The sequence below is a fragment of the Rhinoraja longicauda genome, chromosome 5 (assembly GCF_053455715.1).
Source record: "Rhinoraja longicauda isolate Sanriku21f chromosome 5, sRhiLon1.1, whole genome shotgun sequence".
Taxonomy (NCBI): Eukaryota; Metazoa; Chordata; class Chondrichthyes; order Rajiformes; family Arhynchobatidae; genus Rhinoraja; species Rhinoraja longicauda.
The window spans coordinates 63,833,998-63,854,846 of NC_135957.1; the positions used below are offsets into that span (position 1 = coordinate 63,833,998).

Genomic DNA, 20,849 nt, shown 5'->3' on the forward strand with positions numbered 1-20,849 from the left:
ACTTTAAATGTTCCAAAATAAAGCACACCTTGGCGGGCCGAATGGTCTAATTCTGCTCCGATAACTTATGAACACATTGCAAAGTACTCTTGAGCGAATTTCGCAACTAGAAACGATTTTCCCCAAGACATAGTTAGTTGGTTTGTGTGCACTGCCTGCCCGTAGCCGCCAGTGCAGTGTTGACGTGTGGTTTGCAGAGTGCGGGAGAGGTCGGGCGGCAGCGCGGGGGGGCGAGCTCGAGCTTCGGGGTGATTGCGGGCGGTCGCAAAGCGCCCATTTGCGGAGAGCAGCCGTCCCAGGGCCGCCAGAGCCCGGAGCGCGAGTCACTGTCCCTGGGCCGCCGCAGCCCGGAGCGCGAGTCACTGTCCCTGGGCCGCCGGAGCGCGAGTCACTGTCCCTGGGCCGCCGCAGCCCGGAGCGCGAGTCCCCAATCCCTGGGCCGCTGCAGCCCGGAGCGCGAGTCCCCGTCCCTGGGCCGCTGTAGCCCCGGAGCGCGAGTCCCCGTCCCTGGGCCGCCGCAGCCCAGAGCGCGAGTCACTGTCCCTGGGCCGCCGCAGCCCAGAGCCCGAGTCACTGTCCCTGGGCCACTGCAGCCCGGAGCGCGAGTCCCCGTCCCTCTGTAGCCCGGAGCGCGAGTCCCGTCCCTGGGCCGCCGCAGCCCAGAGCGCGAGTCACTGTCCCTGGGCCACTACAGCCCGGAGCGCGAGCCACTGTCCCTGGGCCGCTGTAGCCCGGAGCGCGAGTCACTGTCCCTGGGCCGGAGCGCGAGTCCCCATCCCTGGGCCGCTGCAGCCCGGAGCAAGAGCTGCCGCCGCCTCCATCAACAGCAGACTGAAGGGCGGGTCGCCATGGCTGCAGACTGGGCTGAAATCCGGCGTCTGGCAGCCGACTTCCAGAGAGCGCAGTTCGCAAGCAACGTGCAGAGGTAGGAGGGAAGGGAAGGAAAAGGAGAGGAGAAAGGGGGGGGGGAGGTGAGCCTTTGCAACCATTCTCCTGCCTGGCACCAACTGCTTTCTTTGTAGGCCAGACCCGGATAGATTCCCCCTTTCGCCAGCTCGGTCACTTTTGATGACTCCTCACTGGTATGTCTTGAGGCAGCCGTGTATCCTGCACTCAAGGCCACACTGCCTCCAGGTTGTGTGGCTGCTGAAACAGTTATCTCAATCCTTCCATCAAACCCGTTTTCTTATTTAGCGGGAGTGTACTTCAGATGGACTATAGACAATAGGTGCAGGAGTAGGCCATTCAGCCCTTCGAGCCAGCACCGCCATTCAATGCGACCATGGCTGATCACTCTCAATCAGTACCCCGTTCCTGCCTTCTCCCCATACCCCCTCACTCCGCTATCCTCAAGAGCTCTATCCAGCTCTCTCTTGAAAGCATCCAACGAACTGGCCTCCACTGCCTTCTGAGGCAGAGAATTCCACACCTTCACCACTCTCTGACTGAAAAGGTTCTTCCTCATCTCCGTTCTAAATGGCCTACCCCTTATTCTTAAACTGTGGCCCCTTGTTCTGGACTCCCCCAACATTGGGAACATGTTTCCTGCCTCTAATGTGTCCAATCCCCTAATTATCTTATACGTTTCAATAAGATCCCCCCTCATCCTTCTAAATTCCAGTGTATACAAGCCTAATTGCTCCAGCCTTTCAACATAGGACAGTCCCGCCATTCCGGGAATTAACATAGTGAACCTACGCTGCACGCCCTCAATAGCAAGAAAAGCTGCACGACTTCATTAACCACCAAGCAACAAAATAAACACAACTGCATCGCTGAAAATTAATATCACTGTTGACCAAAGGCATTGTTTTAAAATTGCCAGTTTTAATAAAAGCATGTTTGTGAAACGATCTAATGATTTTAGAAACACGGTTTCCATACTTGGGAGATGGCCATTGCCTCCATATGTTTGGGAAATACAAAGTTCTTGTGCATAGATAAGACTTTGTCTATTATGTAAAACTTGCAAGAGTAAGAATTAACAGGTCCTTTTCAGAATGGCAGGCAGTGACTTGTGGAGCACCTCAAGGCTCGGTGCTGGGACCCCAGTTATTTACAATATAAACGATTTAGATGAGGGAATTAAATGTGACATCTCCAAGTTTGCGGATGAAACCAAGCTGGGTGGCAGTGTGAGCTGCGATGAGGATGCTAAGAGGCTGCAGGGTGACTTGGATCAGTTGGGTGAGTGGGCAGATGCAGTATAATGTGGATAACCATTTTGGTGGCAAGAACAGGAAGACAGATTATTATTTGAATGGTGTCAGATTAGGAAAAGGGGAGGCGCAATGAGATCTGGGTGTCCTTGTACATCAGTCACTGAAAGTAAGCATGCAGGTACAGCAGGCAGTGAAGAAAACTAATTCATTGCGAGTGGATTTGAGTTTAGGAGCAAGGAGGTCCTGCAGTTGTACAGGGCCCTGGTGAGACTGCACCTGGAGTATTGTGTGCAATTTTGGTCTCCTAATTTGAGGAAGAATATTATTGCTATTGAGGGAGTGCAGCGTAGGTTCACCAGGTTAATTCCCGGGATGGTAGGACTGACATATGATGAAAGAATGGTCAACTGGGCTAGTATTCACTGGGATTTAGAAGGATGAGAGGGGATCTTATAGAAACATATAAAATTCGTAAAGAATTGGACAGGTTAGATGCAGAAAAAATGTTCCCGATGTTGGGGGAGTCCAGAACCAGGGCTCACAGTTTAAGAATAAGGGGTAGGCCATTTAGGACTGAGATGAGGAAAAACATCTTCACCCAGAGAGTTGTGAATCTGGAATTCTCTGCCACAGAAGGCAGTGGAGGCCAATTCACTGGATGTTTTCAAGAGAGAGTTAGATTTAACTCTTAGGGCTAAAGGATTCAAGGAACATGGGGGGAAAAGCAGCAACGGGGTACTGATTTTAGATGATCAGCCATGATCGTATTGAATGGCGGTGCTGACTTGAAGGGCCGAATGGCCCACTCCTGCACCTATTTTTCAATGTTTCTATGAATGGTCTAATTCTGCACCTCGAACTTACTAACACCTTGACAACAATATATTTCACATTATCTCAATAGTACATCACATATAAATAATTACTTTTCACTGTTTTGCCGTTATAGTTGTAACCTTACGGCTCTGAGTTTGACCTGGTCTCGAGCTTTGTCTTTGTGGAGTTTGTGGATTTGCCACTTTGGTTTCGCCTGGATGCTCCACCTGGTTGTTAAGTCAATTGGCTGTTGTATATTATCCCAGTGATAGGTGGGTGCAAGGAGAATCAAGGGTACATGTTGAACAAGTGAGAGAAAACACATTACTGGAAAATATTTTGGGGGGAGGGGGATTGCTCCGAGAGCAGCAATGACCCTGGGCAGAATGGCCTCCAATGTCATGAAGAATATGATAAAGTAAATATATGGTATAAACTGCAGTGATGTAAAAGTGATTTATGTGAAAATTAGATGCTTCCTCAGAGCAGTATTTTCCATCGTTAATGTCTGCATACAAAAACATATACGTTCAAGAAATGAAAGGCATGGATTACACTTTTAAACTCGTATATAATATCATTTTATTTATGTAGGTTGTCTGATCGAAACTGCATTGAAATTGTTGCTAAACTAATAGCAGACAAACAATTGGACGTGATACATACATTGGATGGTAAAGAGTATATCACCCCAGCTCAAATTGGCAAAGAGATACGAGATGAGCTGTATGTTCATGGAGGTGAGTTTGCAAATTGCATGCAATAAAATAACAGATTTGGTTAAACCAGAATATTTGTTTTTTGAAGGAAACAAGTAATAATTATACAAATTGTAATTTATCTATTTAAATATTTATTTTAATTTTCAGGCAGGATAAATATTGTGGATCTGCAACATGTGAGTAATATTTTAAATCTTGTTGGTTATATTTTAATTATACACGTTGAATATCTAGTTTAAATTTCACTTGAGGTGCAGACATACACTGTCCTTTGAACACAGCACAGTTAGCAGAAGTTGAAACAGTAAAGGTATCTATCTATATGGTAGGTGCCTATATGACTATACAGATTTCGGTACGATCTGGAAAAAAATAATTTGGACTTTGAACCAGAAGATAGAAAAGTTCTCGCCCACAATTTAATTATTTCATGCTTGGATTGTTTTAGGATTCTAACAATGTTTATTAAATTTAGGCTGTGGACCAAGTACTAGTGAATGGGATTAGTGAGGGTGGTTACTTGATGGTTGGCATGGATCTGGTGGCGTGAAGGATCTGTTTTTATGCTGTATTTCTGTACGATGAAGAGCTCAAGCCAGCCTATGTAAACACCACAATCCACAACCACTGCAAAAACACCATCTGTCACCTCCACCCCCACTTGTGCTAAATTAACATAGAAAATAGGTGCAGGAGGAGGCCATTTGGCCCTTTGAGTGAGGCGGCGCTGCCCTGGCAGCTGCGGCTTACCTGCGGTCCGTTTGTCTTTGTGTTTTTGTTGGGGTTTTTGTCTTAATTGTAGATGTGATGTCGTGTTTTTTTGTGGTTGTGTACTGTGTGTGGGGGAGGGGACTGTAAAACTGTAAAATTGTAAATTTGTCCCTTCCGAACGGAGACCCGACCTTTTGTTTTCTGGGTCGGGTCTCCGTTCCTGCTGCGGCCTACCATCGGCCAAACTCCTGGAGCTGGCGGCCTCCAGGGGTCTGGTTCGCAGAGCCCGCGAACCAGACTTACCATCTGCGGAGCCGGCTGTCTTCGGAGGCTGCGGGAGCGGCTGCGACTCGCCTTCGGCTCGGGCCGCGTGGATGCCGACATCGGGAGCTCTGGCAGCGTCTTCGCCCGCCCCGGATCGCGGGGCTTGGGTCGGCCCGCCGCGGACATTTCACCGTCCGGCACGGCCTGAAATAGGCCGCGGGATTTTTCTGTGCTCGGCGGGGGTTTCAATGTCGGGAGCCACGACCGCCCAGACGGGCAGCGGCAGCGTCTTCGCCCGCACCGGATCGCGGCGCTTGGGTCGGCCCGCTGCGGACCTTTCACCGTCTGGCGCGGCCTGGAACGTGGCAACCTCAACAGCCTGACCGCAGGAGAAGACAGCAGGGGAAGAGAAAAGACATTCTGGCCTTCCATCACAGTGAGGAGGGGACTGGAGGAGACTCACTGTGATGGATGTTTCTTTTTTTTGTGTTTTGTGTTGGTTGGGGTTGTGTAATTTGATTATTTTAATGCTCTTATTGTTGGACTGTGGGTGACGAAATCTCGTCCAAAAAATGAGAAATAAAGATATCCTGAATATGATCAAGGCTGATCATCCAAAATCAATACCCCGTTCCTGCTTTCTCCCCATATCCCTTAATTCTATGAGTCCTGAGAGCTCTATCTAACTCTCTTTTGAACACATCCAGTGAATTGGCCTCCGCTGCCTTCTGTGGTAGAGAATTTCACAGATTCTCAACTCTGGTTGAAAAAGTTTTTCCCCATCTCAGTCTTAAATGGCCTTATTCTTATCCTTATTCTTAAACTGTGATCCCTGGTTCTGGACTCACTCAACATCAGGAACATTTTTCCTGCATCTAGCCTGTCCAACCCCTCAAGAATTTTATGTTTTTATATATATAAGATCCCCTCTCATCCTTCTAAATTCCAGTGAATATAAGCCCAGTCGATTCATTCTTTCATCATATGTCAGTCCCGCCTATCGGGAATTAACCTGGTGAACCAACGCTGCACTCCCTCAATAGCAAGAATGTTCTTCCTCAAATTAGGAGACCAAAACTGCAAACAATGCTCCAGGTGCAGTCTCGCCAGGGCCCTGTGCAACTGCAGTAGGACCTCCTTGCTCCTATACTCAAATCCTCTCACTATGAAAAATTGTATTAAATCTACCTGTACTAAATATAATCCAGCTGATTTTGGTCACCCCGAACATCAGTTTAGATCAACTCAACAGAATAGCGTGTTCCCCCTCCCATTCCCAGTCTGCTCCCCCTCCCATTCCTAGTCTGACCTTTCTGTCATGGGCCTCCTCCAGTGCCATAGCGAGGCCCACCAGAAATTGGAGGAACAGCACCTCATATTTCGCCTGGGCAGCTTGCAGCCCAGTGGTATGAACATCGACTTCTCCAACTTTAGATAGTTCCTCTGTCCCTCTCTTCCCCTCCTCCTTCCCAGATTTCCTTCTATCTTCCTGTCTCCACCTATATCCTTCCTTTGTCCCGCCCCCCTGACATCAGTCTGAAGAAGGGTCTCGACCCGAAACGTCACCCATTCCTTCTCTCCCGAGATGCTGCCTGACCTGCTGAGTTACTCCAGCATTTTGTGAATAAAATAACTTTTGTTCAGTTTGTCGTAATAATTTGTAAATTGTCCAGATTGTAATTCAGGCAATGAAATGATCAATTCTGCTATCTAAATGGGCACCCAAACAAGCAGTTTAGTCCACACTATGTCTTCAACAAAGTGTGTATTCATTGAACCCAAACAACTGTGTTGAAGTGATATTTGCTGCAACATTGCATGGCATTAGTTGGGTCCATTGTGCAATGATCAGTCTACTGTGAGAAACTCTGCATGGATGATTAGCCATGGGGAAAGTTAGTAGCTGTGAACTGTCTGCAAGCTCGCCTCCCGTACCCTCGGGAAACGCCCTACAATTTTGTGATCAGTTCGGGAAACGGGACATGGCAACCCCAGCGCACGGAAGCGGAGGAGCGGCAGCAACAAGTGACAGATCAATAGTCAATAGTCAATAGTCAATAGTCGTTTATTTGTCACATACACATAAATGTGTAGTGAAATGAAACATTACCCGCAGTTGAACAATAAGACCAATAAGATTAATCAATAAAAAATGCAATAACACATACAATCACAACTAACACCAAACAAAAAGAAACATCCATCACAGTGAGTCTCCTCCAGTCCCTCCTCACTGTGATGGAAGGCCAGAATGTCTTTTTCTCTTCCCTGCCGTCTTGTCCCGCGGTCAGGCTGTTGGAGTTGCCACGTCGGGGCGGTCGGGGCTCCCGATATTGAAGCCCCCGCTGGGCGGTGAAAAATCCCACGGCCTATTTCAGGCCGCGCCGGATGGTGAAAGGTCCGCGGGGGGCCGACCCAAGCCCCGCGATTCGGGGCGGGCGAACACGCTGCCTCTGCCGCTGCCGGAGCTCCCGATGTCGGCCCCCATCCAGGGGCCTGCGGGCTTCCGACGTCCATGCGGCCCGCGCCGGAGCCTCCGGAGACGAGTCGCAGCCGCTCCCGCAGCATTCGCAGGCAGCCAGCGCCGCAGGTGGTGAGTCCGGGCCGTGGGCTCTGCGAACCAGTGCCCCAGGTGGTCCCAGGTGCATGGCCGGTGGTAGGCCGCAACGGGAACGGAGACACGACACAGAACAAAGGTCGCGTCTCCGTTCGGGGGAGAGAATGTTACAGTTCCCGTTCCCTCCCACCCCCCCCCCAAAAACATAACATACAACATTACATCATATTAAAACTACAATTCAGTCAAAAACAACAAAAAACACAAAAGACAGACGGACTGCAGGCAAGCCGCAGTGTTTGCAGGTTGCAGTGTTTGCAGGTTATGGTGTTGGTGGAGGCAGTCGTTGGAGGCCCTACAGCAGCCGGGTAAACAAGCAGATTGAGCGCACCCTGCAGTGGCTGCATGGAGCGGCGGTGAAAGGAACCGGCAGCATCACGGTCAGCGAGACCGAACCATACATTGGTGATCCAATGCTGCCAGAACACTTGAGAAAATAAGAAATTGCATATCTCCTTGGGCCAACACCAGACTTCTCAGAGACCTGAGGCATGAATGTTGCAAGATGGTTTTGGAACATGGTGACTCTTTGCGTCCCAGAAAAGAATCAATTTACATTTTCTTCACTTGTGTTTGATTATAATTGTGTAGTATGATTTGGCTGGATAGCACACAAAACACTCTTTTCACTGTATCATGGTGCATTTGACAATAATAAAATAAATTAAACCCCATCAAGCAATTTTCTGCAGGAAACACACTAAAGCTCCCAAGCTATCTGCATTTATACCATTCTTACCTGTGTGCCAAAAGCTTGCGTGATTATTGAAAGTTTAGTGATAGGTGGTTAGGCTGTTTTGATCAGTTTCACATTTTACAATGCGAGAGGTCCTAAGAGCCAGCGCTGCCGTCGCAGCTGCGGCTTGCCTGCAGTCCGTCTGTCTTTTGTGTTTTTGTTGTTTTGTATGAATTGTAGTTTTAATATGATGTGGTGTTTGTATGTTATGTTTGGGGGGGGTGGGGTGGGAGGGAACGGGAATGGGAACTGTAACATTCTCTCTCCTCAAACATAGAAAATAGGTGCAGGAATAGGCCATTCGGCCCTTCGAGCCTGCACCGCCATTCAATATGATCATGGCTGATCATCCAGCTCAGTAGCCTGTACCTGCCTTCTCTCCATACCCCCTGATCCCTTTAGCAAAAAGGGCCACATCTAACTCCCTCTTAAATATAGCCAATGAACTGGCCTCAACAACCTTCTGTGGCAGAGAATTCCACAGACTCACCACTCTCTGTGTGAAGAAATGTTTTCTCACCTCGGTCCTAAAAGACTTCCCCCTTATCCTTAAGCTGTGATCCCTGGTTCTGGACTCCCCCAACATCGGGAACAATCTTCCCGCATCTAGCCTCTCCAACCCCTTAAGAATTTTATATGTTTCTATAAGATCCCCCCTCAGTCTTCTAAATTCCAGCGAGTACAAGCCCAGTCTATCCAGTCTTTCCTCATATGAAAGTCCCGCCATCCCAGGGATCAATCTGGTGAACCTTCTCTGTACTCCCTCTAAGGCAAGAATGTCTTTCCTCAGGTTAGGAGACCAAAACTGCACACAATACTCCAGGTGCGGTCTCACCAAGGCCCTGTACAACTGCAGCAGAACCTCCCTGCTCCTAAACTCAAATCCTCTTGCTATGAATGCCAACATACCATTCGCGACCTTTGTTTCTGTGTCGTGTCTCCGTTCACGCTGCGGCCTACCACCGGCCATGCACCTGGGACCACCTGGGGCTCTGGTTCGCAGAGCCCGCGGCCCGGACTCACCACCTGCGGCGCTGGCCGCCTGCGGATGCTGCGGGAGCGGCTGCGACTCGTCTCCGGAGGCTCCGGCGCGGGCCGCCTGGATGTCGGAAGCCCACAGGCCCCTAGGTGGGGGCCGACATTGGGAGCTCCGGCAGCGGCAGAGGCAGCGTGTTCGCCCGCCCCGAATCGCGGGGCTTGGGTCGGCCCGCCGCGGACCTTTCACCGTCCGGCGCAGCCTGGAATAGGCTGCGGACCTTTCACCGCCCGTCGGGGGCTTCAACGTCGGGAGCCCCGACCGCCCCAACGTGGCAATTTCAACAGCCTGACCGCGGGAGAAGACAGCAGGGGAAGAGAAAAGACATTCTGGCCTTCCATCACGGTGAGGAGTTGACTGGAGGAGACTCACTGTGATGGATGTTTCTTTTTGTTTGGTGTTAGTTTATGATTGTATGTGTTATTGCATTTTTATTGATTATTCTTATTGGTCTTATTGTTCAACTGCGGGTAATGTTTCATTTCACTACACATTTATGTGTATGTGACAAATAAACGACTATTGACTATCGACTATTGATTGACTATTGAGTTTAGTTTATTATTAGACCAAGTGGACTCGTTGGGCCCAAAACTCTCCTGCATTGGTGCAGCACCCTCTCCTCCCCCCTCCACCCCGTCCCCCCTGCCCCCCTCCCTCCCTCTGCCCCCCTCCCCCTTAAGCTGCAGTTAATATTGAAACTTATTTCTTTAGCTCTTGTGATGCACTCTGACACGGATCAGTCTGCACCTCCCTATATTTTATTCATTTCGAGTTGTTCTTCAGGGTATCCGTCAGTTTAGTTAAACATCCTTCTTTAGATGAGGTTTCCCAAATAATAGTGCTTGTGCCGGAATCCCAATTAAATCCAGTCGCATTTAATTTAATCTTTATCCTATTCCACACCAACATCACCATGGCCAGTTAGCTTCAACTTATAATATATCTTTTGAAATTTAAAATGGTTTTGTGTGAAGTTATGTATTTATCCCAGATGTTTTTTTTAGAGTTTAAATCATGTTAAAATTATTTTTTTCAATATTTTCGTAGATTCTTAATGTGGATCTCATATACATCGAGAGCAAAGCAAATGACATTGTTAAATCAAACCGAGATATCCAACTTGTGTTGGGCCAGCTGATTGATGAGTGAGTATTGACAGATATTTAGCCCAAGCACAGATTATTATTTACGTAAAACAGCCCAAAGATTTTCATGAATTAAAATTAATTTGATTTCAAAAGTGCATTCACTTCTGCTTCATTCACCTCTAGTTGGGCACAACACTAGAATTGCTGCTGCTTGACTTCACCAGAGACCTAGGTGCAGTCGTAACCTTGGGTGCAGCCTATGTGGAATTTGCATGTTGTCCCTGTCACCACATAAGTTTTCTCGGGTGCTCTGTTTTACTCCAGCATCCCAACGAATTGGATTGATGGGTCAATCGGCCAAAAGATTGGCACATGGTTGTGGGTCAGTGCAGACTGTTTCAAAATGCCTGCTTCTATGCTGTATCTGTCGATGATTTCTCAAACCATTCTTCCAGCCATTTCCCATGTCTGTACTTAGGACTTAACTCCTCATCACCCTCTCAAGCCTTTTACTTTGCCTTCAACCCCACTGTTCCATCCAATTCTACATAGATCAAGCTTCTGACCATACATTTTTCTATGGTGATCGACAGTAGCCACCAACATTAACTTGTTCTTTAAGCCAAAGACCCTGCTGCCCTTGTGAATCTTTCCTCAAGATAACCTTTTTTTTCTCAAAGGCAGCCACATATCTTGCATTATTAAACAATGAATTGCAGATGCTCGTTGACAAAATAGATCCAAAGTGCTGGAGTATCTTAGTGGGTCAGGCAGCATCTTTGGAGAATAGGGGTAGGTTGTTTCAAGTTAGGACCCTTCTTCAGATGGGGGGGGGTCAGAAAACTGAGAGAAGGGGGGGAGGATTATGTGTCTTTTATGTAAATCAGCATCTGCAGCTCCTTGCATCTACAGAACAGAAGTTAATGTCAGTTGTGAAGAAAGTGTGATGTAAAATTATGTAATACATAAAATCCAATAAGAGCAGTAAAAATTTGGATTAACCAAGTTGTATTGTATGTTGAGATGACAATGCTGAATCAAATAAGTCTGGAGGTATCAAAGTTTCATCGGTAGATGAGCCACTCCAGGGATGGAGATGAGCGATGTTACGGAGATGCAAGTAAAATGGTCATAATGGAGAGGACCTTTAATTCCAAGCACAGCTTGGACACAGATGTATTAAACCATTTACTTTTAAGTTGTTGAGGGGCCACAGTCTTAGAACAAGGGCCACAGTCTTAGAACAGGCGGCCACAATCTTAGAACAGGGGCCACAGTCTTAGAATAAAAGGGGAGGCCATTTAAAACTGAGGTGAGAAGGAACTTTTTCACCCAGAGAGTTGTGAATTTGTGGAATTCTCTGTCACAGAGGGCAGTGGAGGCCAAATCACTGGATGAATTTAAGAGAGTTAGATAGAGCTCTAAGGGCTAGTGGAATCAAGGGATATGGGGAGAAGGCAGGCACGGGTTACTGATTGTGGATGATCAGCCATGATCACAATGAATGGCGGTGCTGGCTCGAAGGGCCGAATGGCCTCCTCCACCTATTTTCTATGTCTGTTTATGTTGAAATTCGGTAGTTTGTGACAAATGCCAAGGACAACAGGGTCATTCTTGATGCATTCTTCAATAGGAAAGGAAATTAAGCAAGAAGAAAAACTCTCTGTCGATTTAATAGTGCTTGTAATTAACCATGCCATTGAAGTTAAAATAACCCAGTATATTTTTTTTACATTTTCTCCCACATTGTACCTTAAATATTGAACATTATAAGCAACAAATTTTAATATTAAACAAGAAAATGGGCAAATAATTACAGCATTTCAATAAATTTTGAACAGAACCTATCTGGATCAGATGGCTGAAGAGGTTAATGACCGACTGCAAGAAGCTGGACTTGTGACAATAGCAGAGCTCTGTAAATTGTATGACCTGCCATGTGACTTTCTAACAGAGGTGAGTGGTCAATATTTCACAATATTTGGCATGGAAAAAAGCCAATGCTATGGTGGTCATGGGAGATTGCAACATGCAGGTAGACTAGGAAAATCAGGTTGGTACTGGACCCCAAGAAAGGGAAATTGTAGAGTGCCTCTGAGATTGATTCTTAGAGCAGCTTGTAATGGAGCCTACCAGGGTAAAGGCAATTCTGGATTTAGTGTTATCTAATGAATCGGATTTGATAAGGGAACTCAAGGTAAAGGGACCATTAGGAGGTAGTGACAACAATATGATGCTTTAATCTGCAATTTGAGAAGGGGAAGGTGAAATCAAATCGTTTGGAGGGATATGGACCAAGTGCAGCCAGGTGGGACTAGTGTAGCTGGGACATGTTGTCCGGTGTGGGCAAGTTGGGCCGAAGGGCCTGTTTCCACACTGTCTCACTCTATGCCACTATGAAATGTGTTAGTATTGCTACTGAACAAATGGGATTACAGAGGCATGAGGGATGAGCTGGTCAAAGTTGACTGGAAAGGGACCCTAGCAGGGATGACGGTGGAATAACAGACAAGAATTTCTGGAATTAATCTGGAAGATGCAGAATCTTTTCATTCCAAAGAGGAAGAAAGTTTCTAGGGAGAGAAAGAGGCGACCGTGGCTGACAAAGGAAGTCAAGGACAAAATTAAAAGAGAAAGCTTTTTAAAAAAAAAGCACAGATTAGTGGGAAGCCAGAGGATTGGGAAGCTTTTAAAGAACAACGGAAGGTAACTAAAAAGGCAATATGGGGAGAAAAGATGAAATACGAAGGGAGGCTAGCCAATAATATAAAAGAGGATAGCAAGAGTTTCTTCAGTTATATAAAGAGTAAGAAAGAGGCAAGAATGGACGTTGGGCCGCTGGAGAATGATGCAGGAGAAGTGATAATGAGGAACAATGAAATGGCAGAGGAATTGAATAACCTTTTTGCATCAGTCTTCACAGTGGAAGACACCAGCAAGGTGCCTGAAATTCAAGAGAGTCGGGGTGGAAGTTAGTGAGTGGCTATTACTAGGGAGGTGCTTGGTAAGCTGAAAGGGCTGATGATGGATAAGTCTCCTGGATCGGATGGACTGCACCCTAGGGTTCTGAAAGAGGTGGCATTACAGATTGTGGAGGCATTGATCATGATATTTTCTAAATGGAGAGAGAATCCAGAAATCGGAAGTGCAAAGGCGCTTGGGAGTCTTGGTGTAGGATTCCCAAAATGTTAATCTGCAAGTCGAATCAGTAGCAACTAAAGCAAACTCGATGTTAGCATTTATTTCAAGAGGGCTTGTATACAAAAACAGGGATGTAATGTTGAGGCTCTATAAGGCACTGGTAAGGCCGCATTTGGAATATTATGAGCAATTTTGGGCACCATATCTGAGAAAGGATGTGCTGGTTCTGGAGAGGGTCCAGAGGAGGTTTACAAGAATGAGTAGGTTACCTGTGATGAGCGTTTGTCGGCAATGGGCTTGTACTCACTGGAGTTTAGAAGAATGAGGGGGACCTCATTGAAACATGAAGAATAATGAAAGGCTTGGATAGAGTGGATGTGGAGAGGATGTTTCCACTAGTGGGAGAGTCTAGGACTAGAGGTCATAGCCTCAGAATTAAAGGATGTTCATTTAGGAAGGAGATGAGAAAAATGTCTTTAGTCAGAGGGTGGTGAATCTGTGGAATTCTTTGCCACAGCAGCCTGTGGAGGCCAAGTCAGTGGATATTTTTAAGGCAGAGATATATTCTTGATTAGTAGAGGTGTCAGAGGTTATGGGGAAAAGGCAGGAGAATGGGATTCGGAGGGAGAGATGGATGAGCCATGATTGAATGGCAGAATAGATGGGCTGAATGGCCTAATTGATGGGCTGAATGGCCTAATTCTACTCCTATCACTTATGACCTAATAGATATAATATCACAAACAGTTGATGTGCAGCAGTAAGGTTTTAAATAATTCACTGACAGTCAGTTGTGAAATTGGTTGAAATACTACCAGGTTTTCTAACATAAAATTGGCAGAATGCTTTGCAAAGGATTCTGTAGTTTTGAACAGTCAGATGTAAATGGAAAACAGTAAATGTTGCAAAAATTGGTATAGGCAAATATCAAAGAGCATTATGAAAAGGGTACATAAACTGAAAATCAAGTCTGCATGTGATGCTTCATATTTTTTCACATGATGCCCTATAGTTGGAACCATGAAAATATGCTGAATATTTTCAGCATTTTCTGATTATATTTCAGATATCCATTATCTGAAGAACTTCATTGAGTTAAAATGAAAAATATTATCTGTAATAAGAAATCTGAATGAAATAAAAACACAATATTGTGGAAAAAGTTCAAATTGACACTGTGAAGAGAGAAACAAGATTAATGTTTCAGATTGATGGCCTTTCATCAGATTGGAAGCAGTTGTAAATCTGTGGCTGGTGTGAGTGGCCAAGATACAAAACGTGAAGAATTGATTGATTTTACTAAGTGTGGTAACTTCTGTTTTTAAATACTTTCTGGTCCCCATACATTTTGAATCTAAACTTAATTTTACCATTATTATTAAGACTATAAGATGGCGGCGCGCTCGGACGCAGCGGCTTTAAGCTCTCCAGCTCGGTGCTATTTAAGTGTGTTTTGTTTGTTTTGTCTACTTGTTAATGTTGAGTTCTGTTGGGCGAATTACAGTTACAGCTGTAATTACAGCTATAGTTGACCAGATATTTTAAATATTTTAAATAAAAGACAACGAAGCAACCAAGGAATTACAAGCGAATTTCTGCATTCACACAACATACCGGAGGAGATTGCCAGAACACCGGGCTCTCCATGGATTGTTTTCGACCTTGGCGAACGTCGAAGGAGGAGACACAGGAAACAAAAGCCCGGATGCCGGTCGGGTCTACTTGCTAGACTAAAGAAACAACCGCATAAACCACCTCTTCCCAGCGTATTTCTTAGTAACGCCAGATCCATTACCAACAAAATGGACGAATTACATCTACAGATTTCCACGAACAACCTCATAAAAGACTGCTGCATCCTACTAATAACAGACGTGGTTAAACTCGCTCACACCCGATGCCGCCATGGAGCTAGCAGACCGTACAGCGTTCCGTTGGGACAGAAACAAAGACTCCGGTAAGACCAAGGGCGGTGGGGTTTGTATCTACGTACACAACGACTGGTGTACTAATACCAACATCGTAGACAGCCATTGTTCTCCTGATCTGGAGTACCTAACGGTCAAATGCAGACCCTTTTACCTTCCTCGGGAGTTTACCGCTATAACTGTTACAGCTGTTTACATTCCACCGGACGCTAATGCTAGCACAGCTCAAGGCTACCTACTAAACGCCATAAACTCTCAACAGAAGACTTATCGCGAGGCTGTCCATATTATAGCCGGTGATTTCAACCACGCAGAATTAAAAGCAATTCTCCCAAAATTTCATCAACACATTAAATGTGCAACTAGGGGGAAAAATACTTTGGACCAAGCCTATTCAAACATCAAGAGTGGCTACAGGACAACATCACTACCTCACTTGGGACAATCAGACCACCTATCCATACTCCTAACCCCAGCATACACCCCCCTAAGAAGGAAAGCCCCCCCCCCTGCCATCAAAATTGTTAAAATGTGGCCTGAAGGAGCATCCTCGCAGCTTCAGGATTGCTTTGAAAGGACTAATTGGGACATTTTTGAAGACCAGGATTTGGAGGAGTACACATCAACAGTACTCTGTTACATTAAGAACTATGTTGACATTGTCGCTGTCGACAAATGCATCCGGGTGCACTCAAACCAGAAGCCCTAGATGACAAAGGAGGTCAGAACTCTCTTAAAGGATCGTAATGCTGCCTTTAGGTCCAAGGACAATGTCCTCTACAGCGTGGCTAGAGCCAACCTTAAGAGAGCCATCAAAAGAGCGAAAGAAAATCACAAAAAGGAGATTGAGGACCACTTCACCCACAAGGACCCATGACGACTTTGGCAGGGAATCCAGCACCTCACAAATTACAAAACCAGCAACTACAAGATCGCTGATGCAAACGCCTCGTTGGCAGAGGAACTTTTTTAATGGCTTCTTTGCCCGTTTTGAGGTGAGAGCTGCAAAGTTAGTTACACCATCTACACCTGCCTTCAACAGCCACACGCTCACGGTACAGGAGCATGAGGTGAGGCGCGTGCTCAGGGCTGTCAACACAAGGAAGGCTGCAAGCCCGGATGGAGTGACGGGAAGGGTGTTGAAAGAATGTGCAGACCAGCTCTCAGTGATCTTCACGAAGATCTTTAACCTGTTCCTGTCCAAAGCCATCATCCCATCCTGCCTGAAATCTGCAACAATAATCCCACTGCCAAAGAAACCAGTTATCCGTGATCTCAACGACTACCGTCCTGTTGCACTAACCCCGGTCATTATAAAGTGCTTTGAGAAGCTGGTCCAGCAGCACATCAAAGCCAGCCTCTCAGCCACTATCGACCCACACCAATTCGCTTACAGATCAAACAGGTCTACAGAGGACGCCATTACTACTGCCCTACACACCGCACTGACCCATCTTGAGCGGCAGGGCAGTTACGTGAGGATGCTCTTCATAGATTATAGTTCAGCATTTAACACGGTCATCACGGACAGACTGGTTTCTAAACTAACTGATTTAGGACTCTCCCAATCTATCTGTAACTGGATTAAGGACTTCCTGACTAATCGGCCACAGATGGTCAGATTAGGCCCTCACACATCCTCCACTCTCACAATCAGCACCGGCTGCCCACAAGGATGCGTGTTGAGCCCCCTTCTCTACACCCATGACTGCACCCCCACCCATCCTACCAACACCATCATCATTGCGGATGACACGACTGTGGTTGGACTCGTCTCAGGAGATGACGAGACAGCCTACAGAGATGAAGTCCAAAAACTGATAGGATGGTGTGCGGAAAACAATCTGGCTCTGAATCCTTCCAAGACAAAAGAACTCATAATAGACTTCCGAAGAAACAATACGGGCTACACACCACTGCATATCAGCGGGGTTTGTGTGGAAAGGGTCCCTGCCTTCAAGTTCCTGGGCACGCATATTGCTGAGTATCTTTCCTGGACCACAAACACCGTAGCGGCAGTTAAAAAGTGGCTCTACTTTCTGAGGATCCTCAGGAAGAACAACCTGCAAGAGCAGCTGCTAGTGACTTTCTACCGTTGCACCATCGAGAGTGTGCTGACGTACTATATTTCTATGTGGTACACCAGCAGCTCAGAGGCAGACAAGAAAGCCCTTCAGAGGGTCATCAACTCTGCAAAGAAAGTCATTGGTTGCCCACTGCCCTCTCTAGAGGAACTTTACTCCCTCCGCTGGCTCAGCAGAGCAGCCAACATCCTGAGGGATCCTTCCCACCCAGGTCATCAGCTGCTCCAACTGCTGCCCTCTGGTAGACGGTTCAGGTCCATTACATCACGGACAATAGACTCAAGAACAGCTTCTACCCCAGCGTCATACGTGAGCTGAACACTGCCAGACACTCACATAAACTGAATGGAAGGAACGGAACTGATCGGAACACTGTCAGTTACTTGTCAGAAAACATAAGCCTCAATTTAATACATGTTTACATCCTACTGCACTTATATTGCTTAACATTTGCTAAACTTATTACATGTTACACCCGACCGCACCTTATATTGAATTACATTATTTTTATTTTATTTTTTAAAACGGCACTACCGACGCATTTGCAATATGTTAGCCCTCATTGCTGTGCAATAACTTGCTGTCTTGATTGCACTGTACACTGCCTTGACCGTATTGTAATTGTTTTGTCTATATTGTATTAGAGGTCAGTTTGTTTAATTCAGTAGATTAGGTTTAGCTTGTTATGGATAAAGGTTTATCCTTTGTACTGTCTGCTGTGTGTGATTGCATCATCTGGACTGCTTTAATTTCGCTGTACTTTGTGTAGTGACAATAAAGGTTTTTTACATTTACATTTACATTATTTGGTGTGAAATATCTGTTTTGAAGGATTCACATCTCCTGAGGAGCTTTGGGTGTTGTCACTAGATGGCGCTGTGTTGAGATTTTCGGACTGGCTCAATAGCATTTTTGTAATGCCGAAATGCAAGGGGTTGGAGGGATATGAATTATGTGCAAGTAGATAAGAGGTGATCTTGGCATTAAGTTCAGCACAGACATTGTGTGCTGAAGGGCCTGTTCCTGAGCTGTACTGTTCTATATTCTGTGTAAACACTTCAGGGCAATGTGTTTTCATTTAGACTAGACTTCAGAAATACAGCGCAGAAACAGGCCCTTTGGCCAACTGGGTCGGCAGCGATCAGCAATCACCCTGTACACGAACACTATCCTACACATTGTGGACAATTTTATAATTATTACCGAAGCCAATTAACGTACAAACCTGTACGTCTTCAGAGTGTGGGAAGAAACCGGAGCACCCGGAGAAAACCCATGCAGTCACAGAAATATGTACAAACTCCGTCAGGATCGAACCGGGGACTCTGGCAACTCTATTGCTGTGCGTGCTGTGCCGCCCATTTTGCGATGCTCCATTGTGCCATCCTCCGCTGAGCCACCGCAGATTACAGGATGACCACTGGTTGACCAAAGTGGTTGTGGATGACATGGCCTTTGGGTCTGATGCATAGTGCATGTATACATGCCCAACATGCCAACAGTAAATGACAGCTGCGAGCAAACTTTGACAGGACAGAACATCGAGATTCTGAAATTAAGTTTTTCTGTCGTGGATCAATTGGGAGAAGCCCTAAAGTGCTCAGAATGGGTGTCAAAGATTGTTACATTCTGGCTACACATCACTGCTGGCCACCATGAGGACCCTTGTTATCAGCCACACAATAAACAAGAAGATGTGCTGTGGAAAGAAAAGTATAATATTACTATAATATTGCTAATCGTGAATGTGACATGGCAGATTCTTTAAATGGCCTGGCAAGCCTTGTGGGCAATTAAAAATGGACAATAATCTTACCAGCCACCCTCAAATCCTCTGAATAACCAAATAATAACAGGACGTTCACTTACTTTTTTTTAAGTAAATTTACACTACACTCTTTACTTTTAACTGTGTTGACTGTTACAAAATCAAAAAGCCAGATTCAGTGAAGTAGTTAACTCCAAAAATCTGTTACTTCCAGCAAATGTTCTTCAGAAGTCAGTAATTTTATAAAACTAATTTTGCTTTTGTATGCATGTTCCTATTTTTCTGTCTAAATTTCAAAGGAATTGTCACGGCGTATCGGCAGAATTATAAATGGACAGATGGACACCTATGATCGAGGCGTCATTTTCACAGATGCTTTCATTGCTCAACACAAGGCCCGGATTCGAGGACTTTTCAGTGCAATAACTAGGTATCGATTAAGTGATCACACGTATTTGTCTATCAAGTTACTCTAAAATAGAAAATAGATTAGTCCTGTTAACACTTTCAGCAAGACGCTATGGAACAAAATAACAGCTATTTGCAAATTCCTCAATTATAGATTAGTTGACACCTATTTTGTATGAATATTATCTGACCACATACACCTTCATAATCCAAATATTAATGATTTTTTGCTTTATCATTGTAGATGCTATCCTGTTGATAGCTATTCACTTTGCATCAATCTGTGCAGTAACATTAACGTAGTGCGAGACATAATAAAATAACCCATCTCCATAAGCCTCGAGTACAGCCAAATGCTACATTTGGAAAAGATTGTATGATAACGTTTGTTTTTACACTTATTTCAGCTTGGAATAAATTTCTGTTACTGCTATTTTGGGGGTTTTGAATCAGTATTAAAAGGAATCTGCTGGTGCAGGAAAAAAACATCAGTCTTTTTCAGATTGGCACTCGTATTTCTGATGAACACTTTATAATATTATATAGTTACTGTAAAAAAATATACATTGCATTACCACAAATCATATCCAAAATAATACACTCCATTGGCGATCAAATTTTACTAAATATTTCCTTACCCTCAAACTCATTATTTTGACACTTACAAGAGCATCTATTACAACTTCACCCATTTTGGTCTATTTTTCCTTTTGAATATTATTATATCAAATATTTCTTTAAATTGTGGGGAAAATTTAAAAATGTTTTGGATTAGAAAGTAAAACATGCTAACTGGAAAGTGTCTTGTTGAATTATCTTGGTGAACTCAAATTCAGAGCAATGTATGTTTTAATGTTGTATTTAAGTAATTAATTTAAATGGGAATTTTTAATGTTCCTTTTCAACAGGCCAACACCAGTAAGCTCTTTGATATCTCACTATAAATTTCAGGAACATCTTCTTTATTGTAAGTATTTTATGGAATTATAATCTTTAGAGAAAATTTGTACTAAATTTAGTTATTGGAAAGTTATCTCCAGGTCAGTCTGTGCAGGTAAAGACATCACACTTGTAGTAAGACACTGCTTAAGACACTTTCAAGGGACAAATATGTAGGCAGATATGGAAGATTTCACAAGTTCCATTTGCTCTGCTGGTTTGTCCCAACTTTGTGGCAACACAAGATGCAGGTAGACTGGATTACACTTTTAATTATTTTTTGAGCAATAATTTGTGGGACAGTGTCCTAATAACCCCTTGAAATGCCTTAAAAGCACTGAGGTCAGTGTGTCACTGAAATAATAGTGCAGTCACATTTTCTATCATTAATGACAAATACATGTCGACATGGGTAAAAGTGGAATA

The 20,849-nt window shown here is 45.0% G+C and overlaps 1 protein-coding gene across 1 annotated transcript in view; it reads left to right on the forward strand.

Annotated features, from left to right (window-relative positions):
• The first annotated feature begins 189 nt into the window (after window positions 1-189).
• The window catches only part of ufl1 (UFM1-specific ligase 1), a 51,255-nt gene continuing 30,595 nt past the window's right edge, over window positions 190-20,849 (forward strand). The window contains exons 1-7 of the mRNA XM_078399678.1: window positions 190-925; window positions 3,573-3,718; window positions 3,848-3,876; window positions 10,115-10,212; window positions 11,997-12,111; window positions 19,376-19,506; window positions 20,393-20,451. Of these exons, the coding sequence (XP_078255804.1) occupies window positions 849-925; window positions 3,573-3,718; window positions 3,848-3,876; window positions 10,115-10,212; window positions 11,997-12,111; window positions 19,376-19,506; window positions 20,393-20,451 (655 nt within the window). The 5' untranslated portion in view covers window positions 190-848. The remainder of the gene's footprint in view (window positions 926-3,572; window positions 3,719-3,847; window positions 3,877-10,114; window positions 10,213-11,996; window positions 12,112-19,375; window positions 19,507-20,392; window positions 20,452-20,849) is intronic.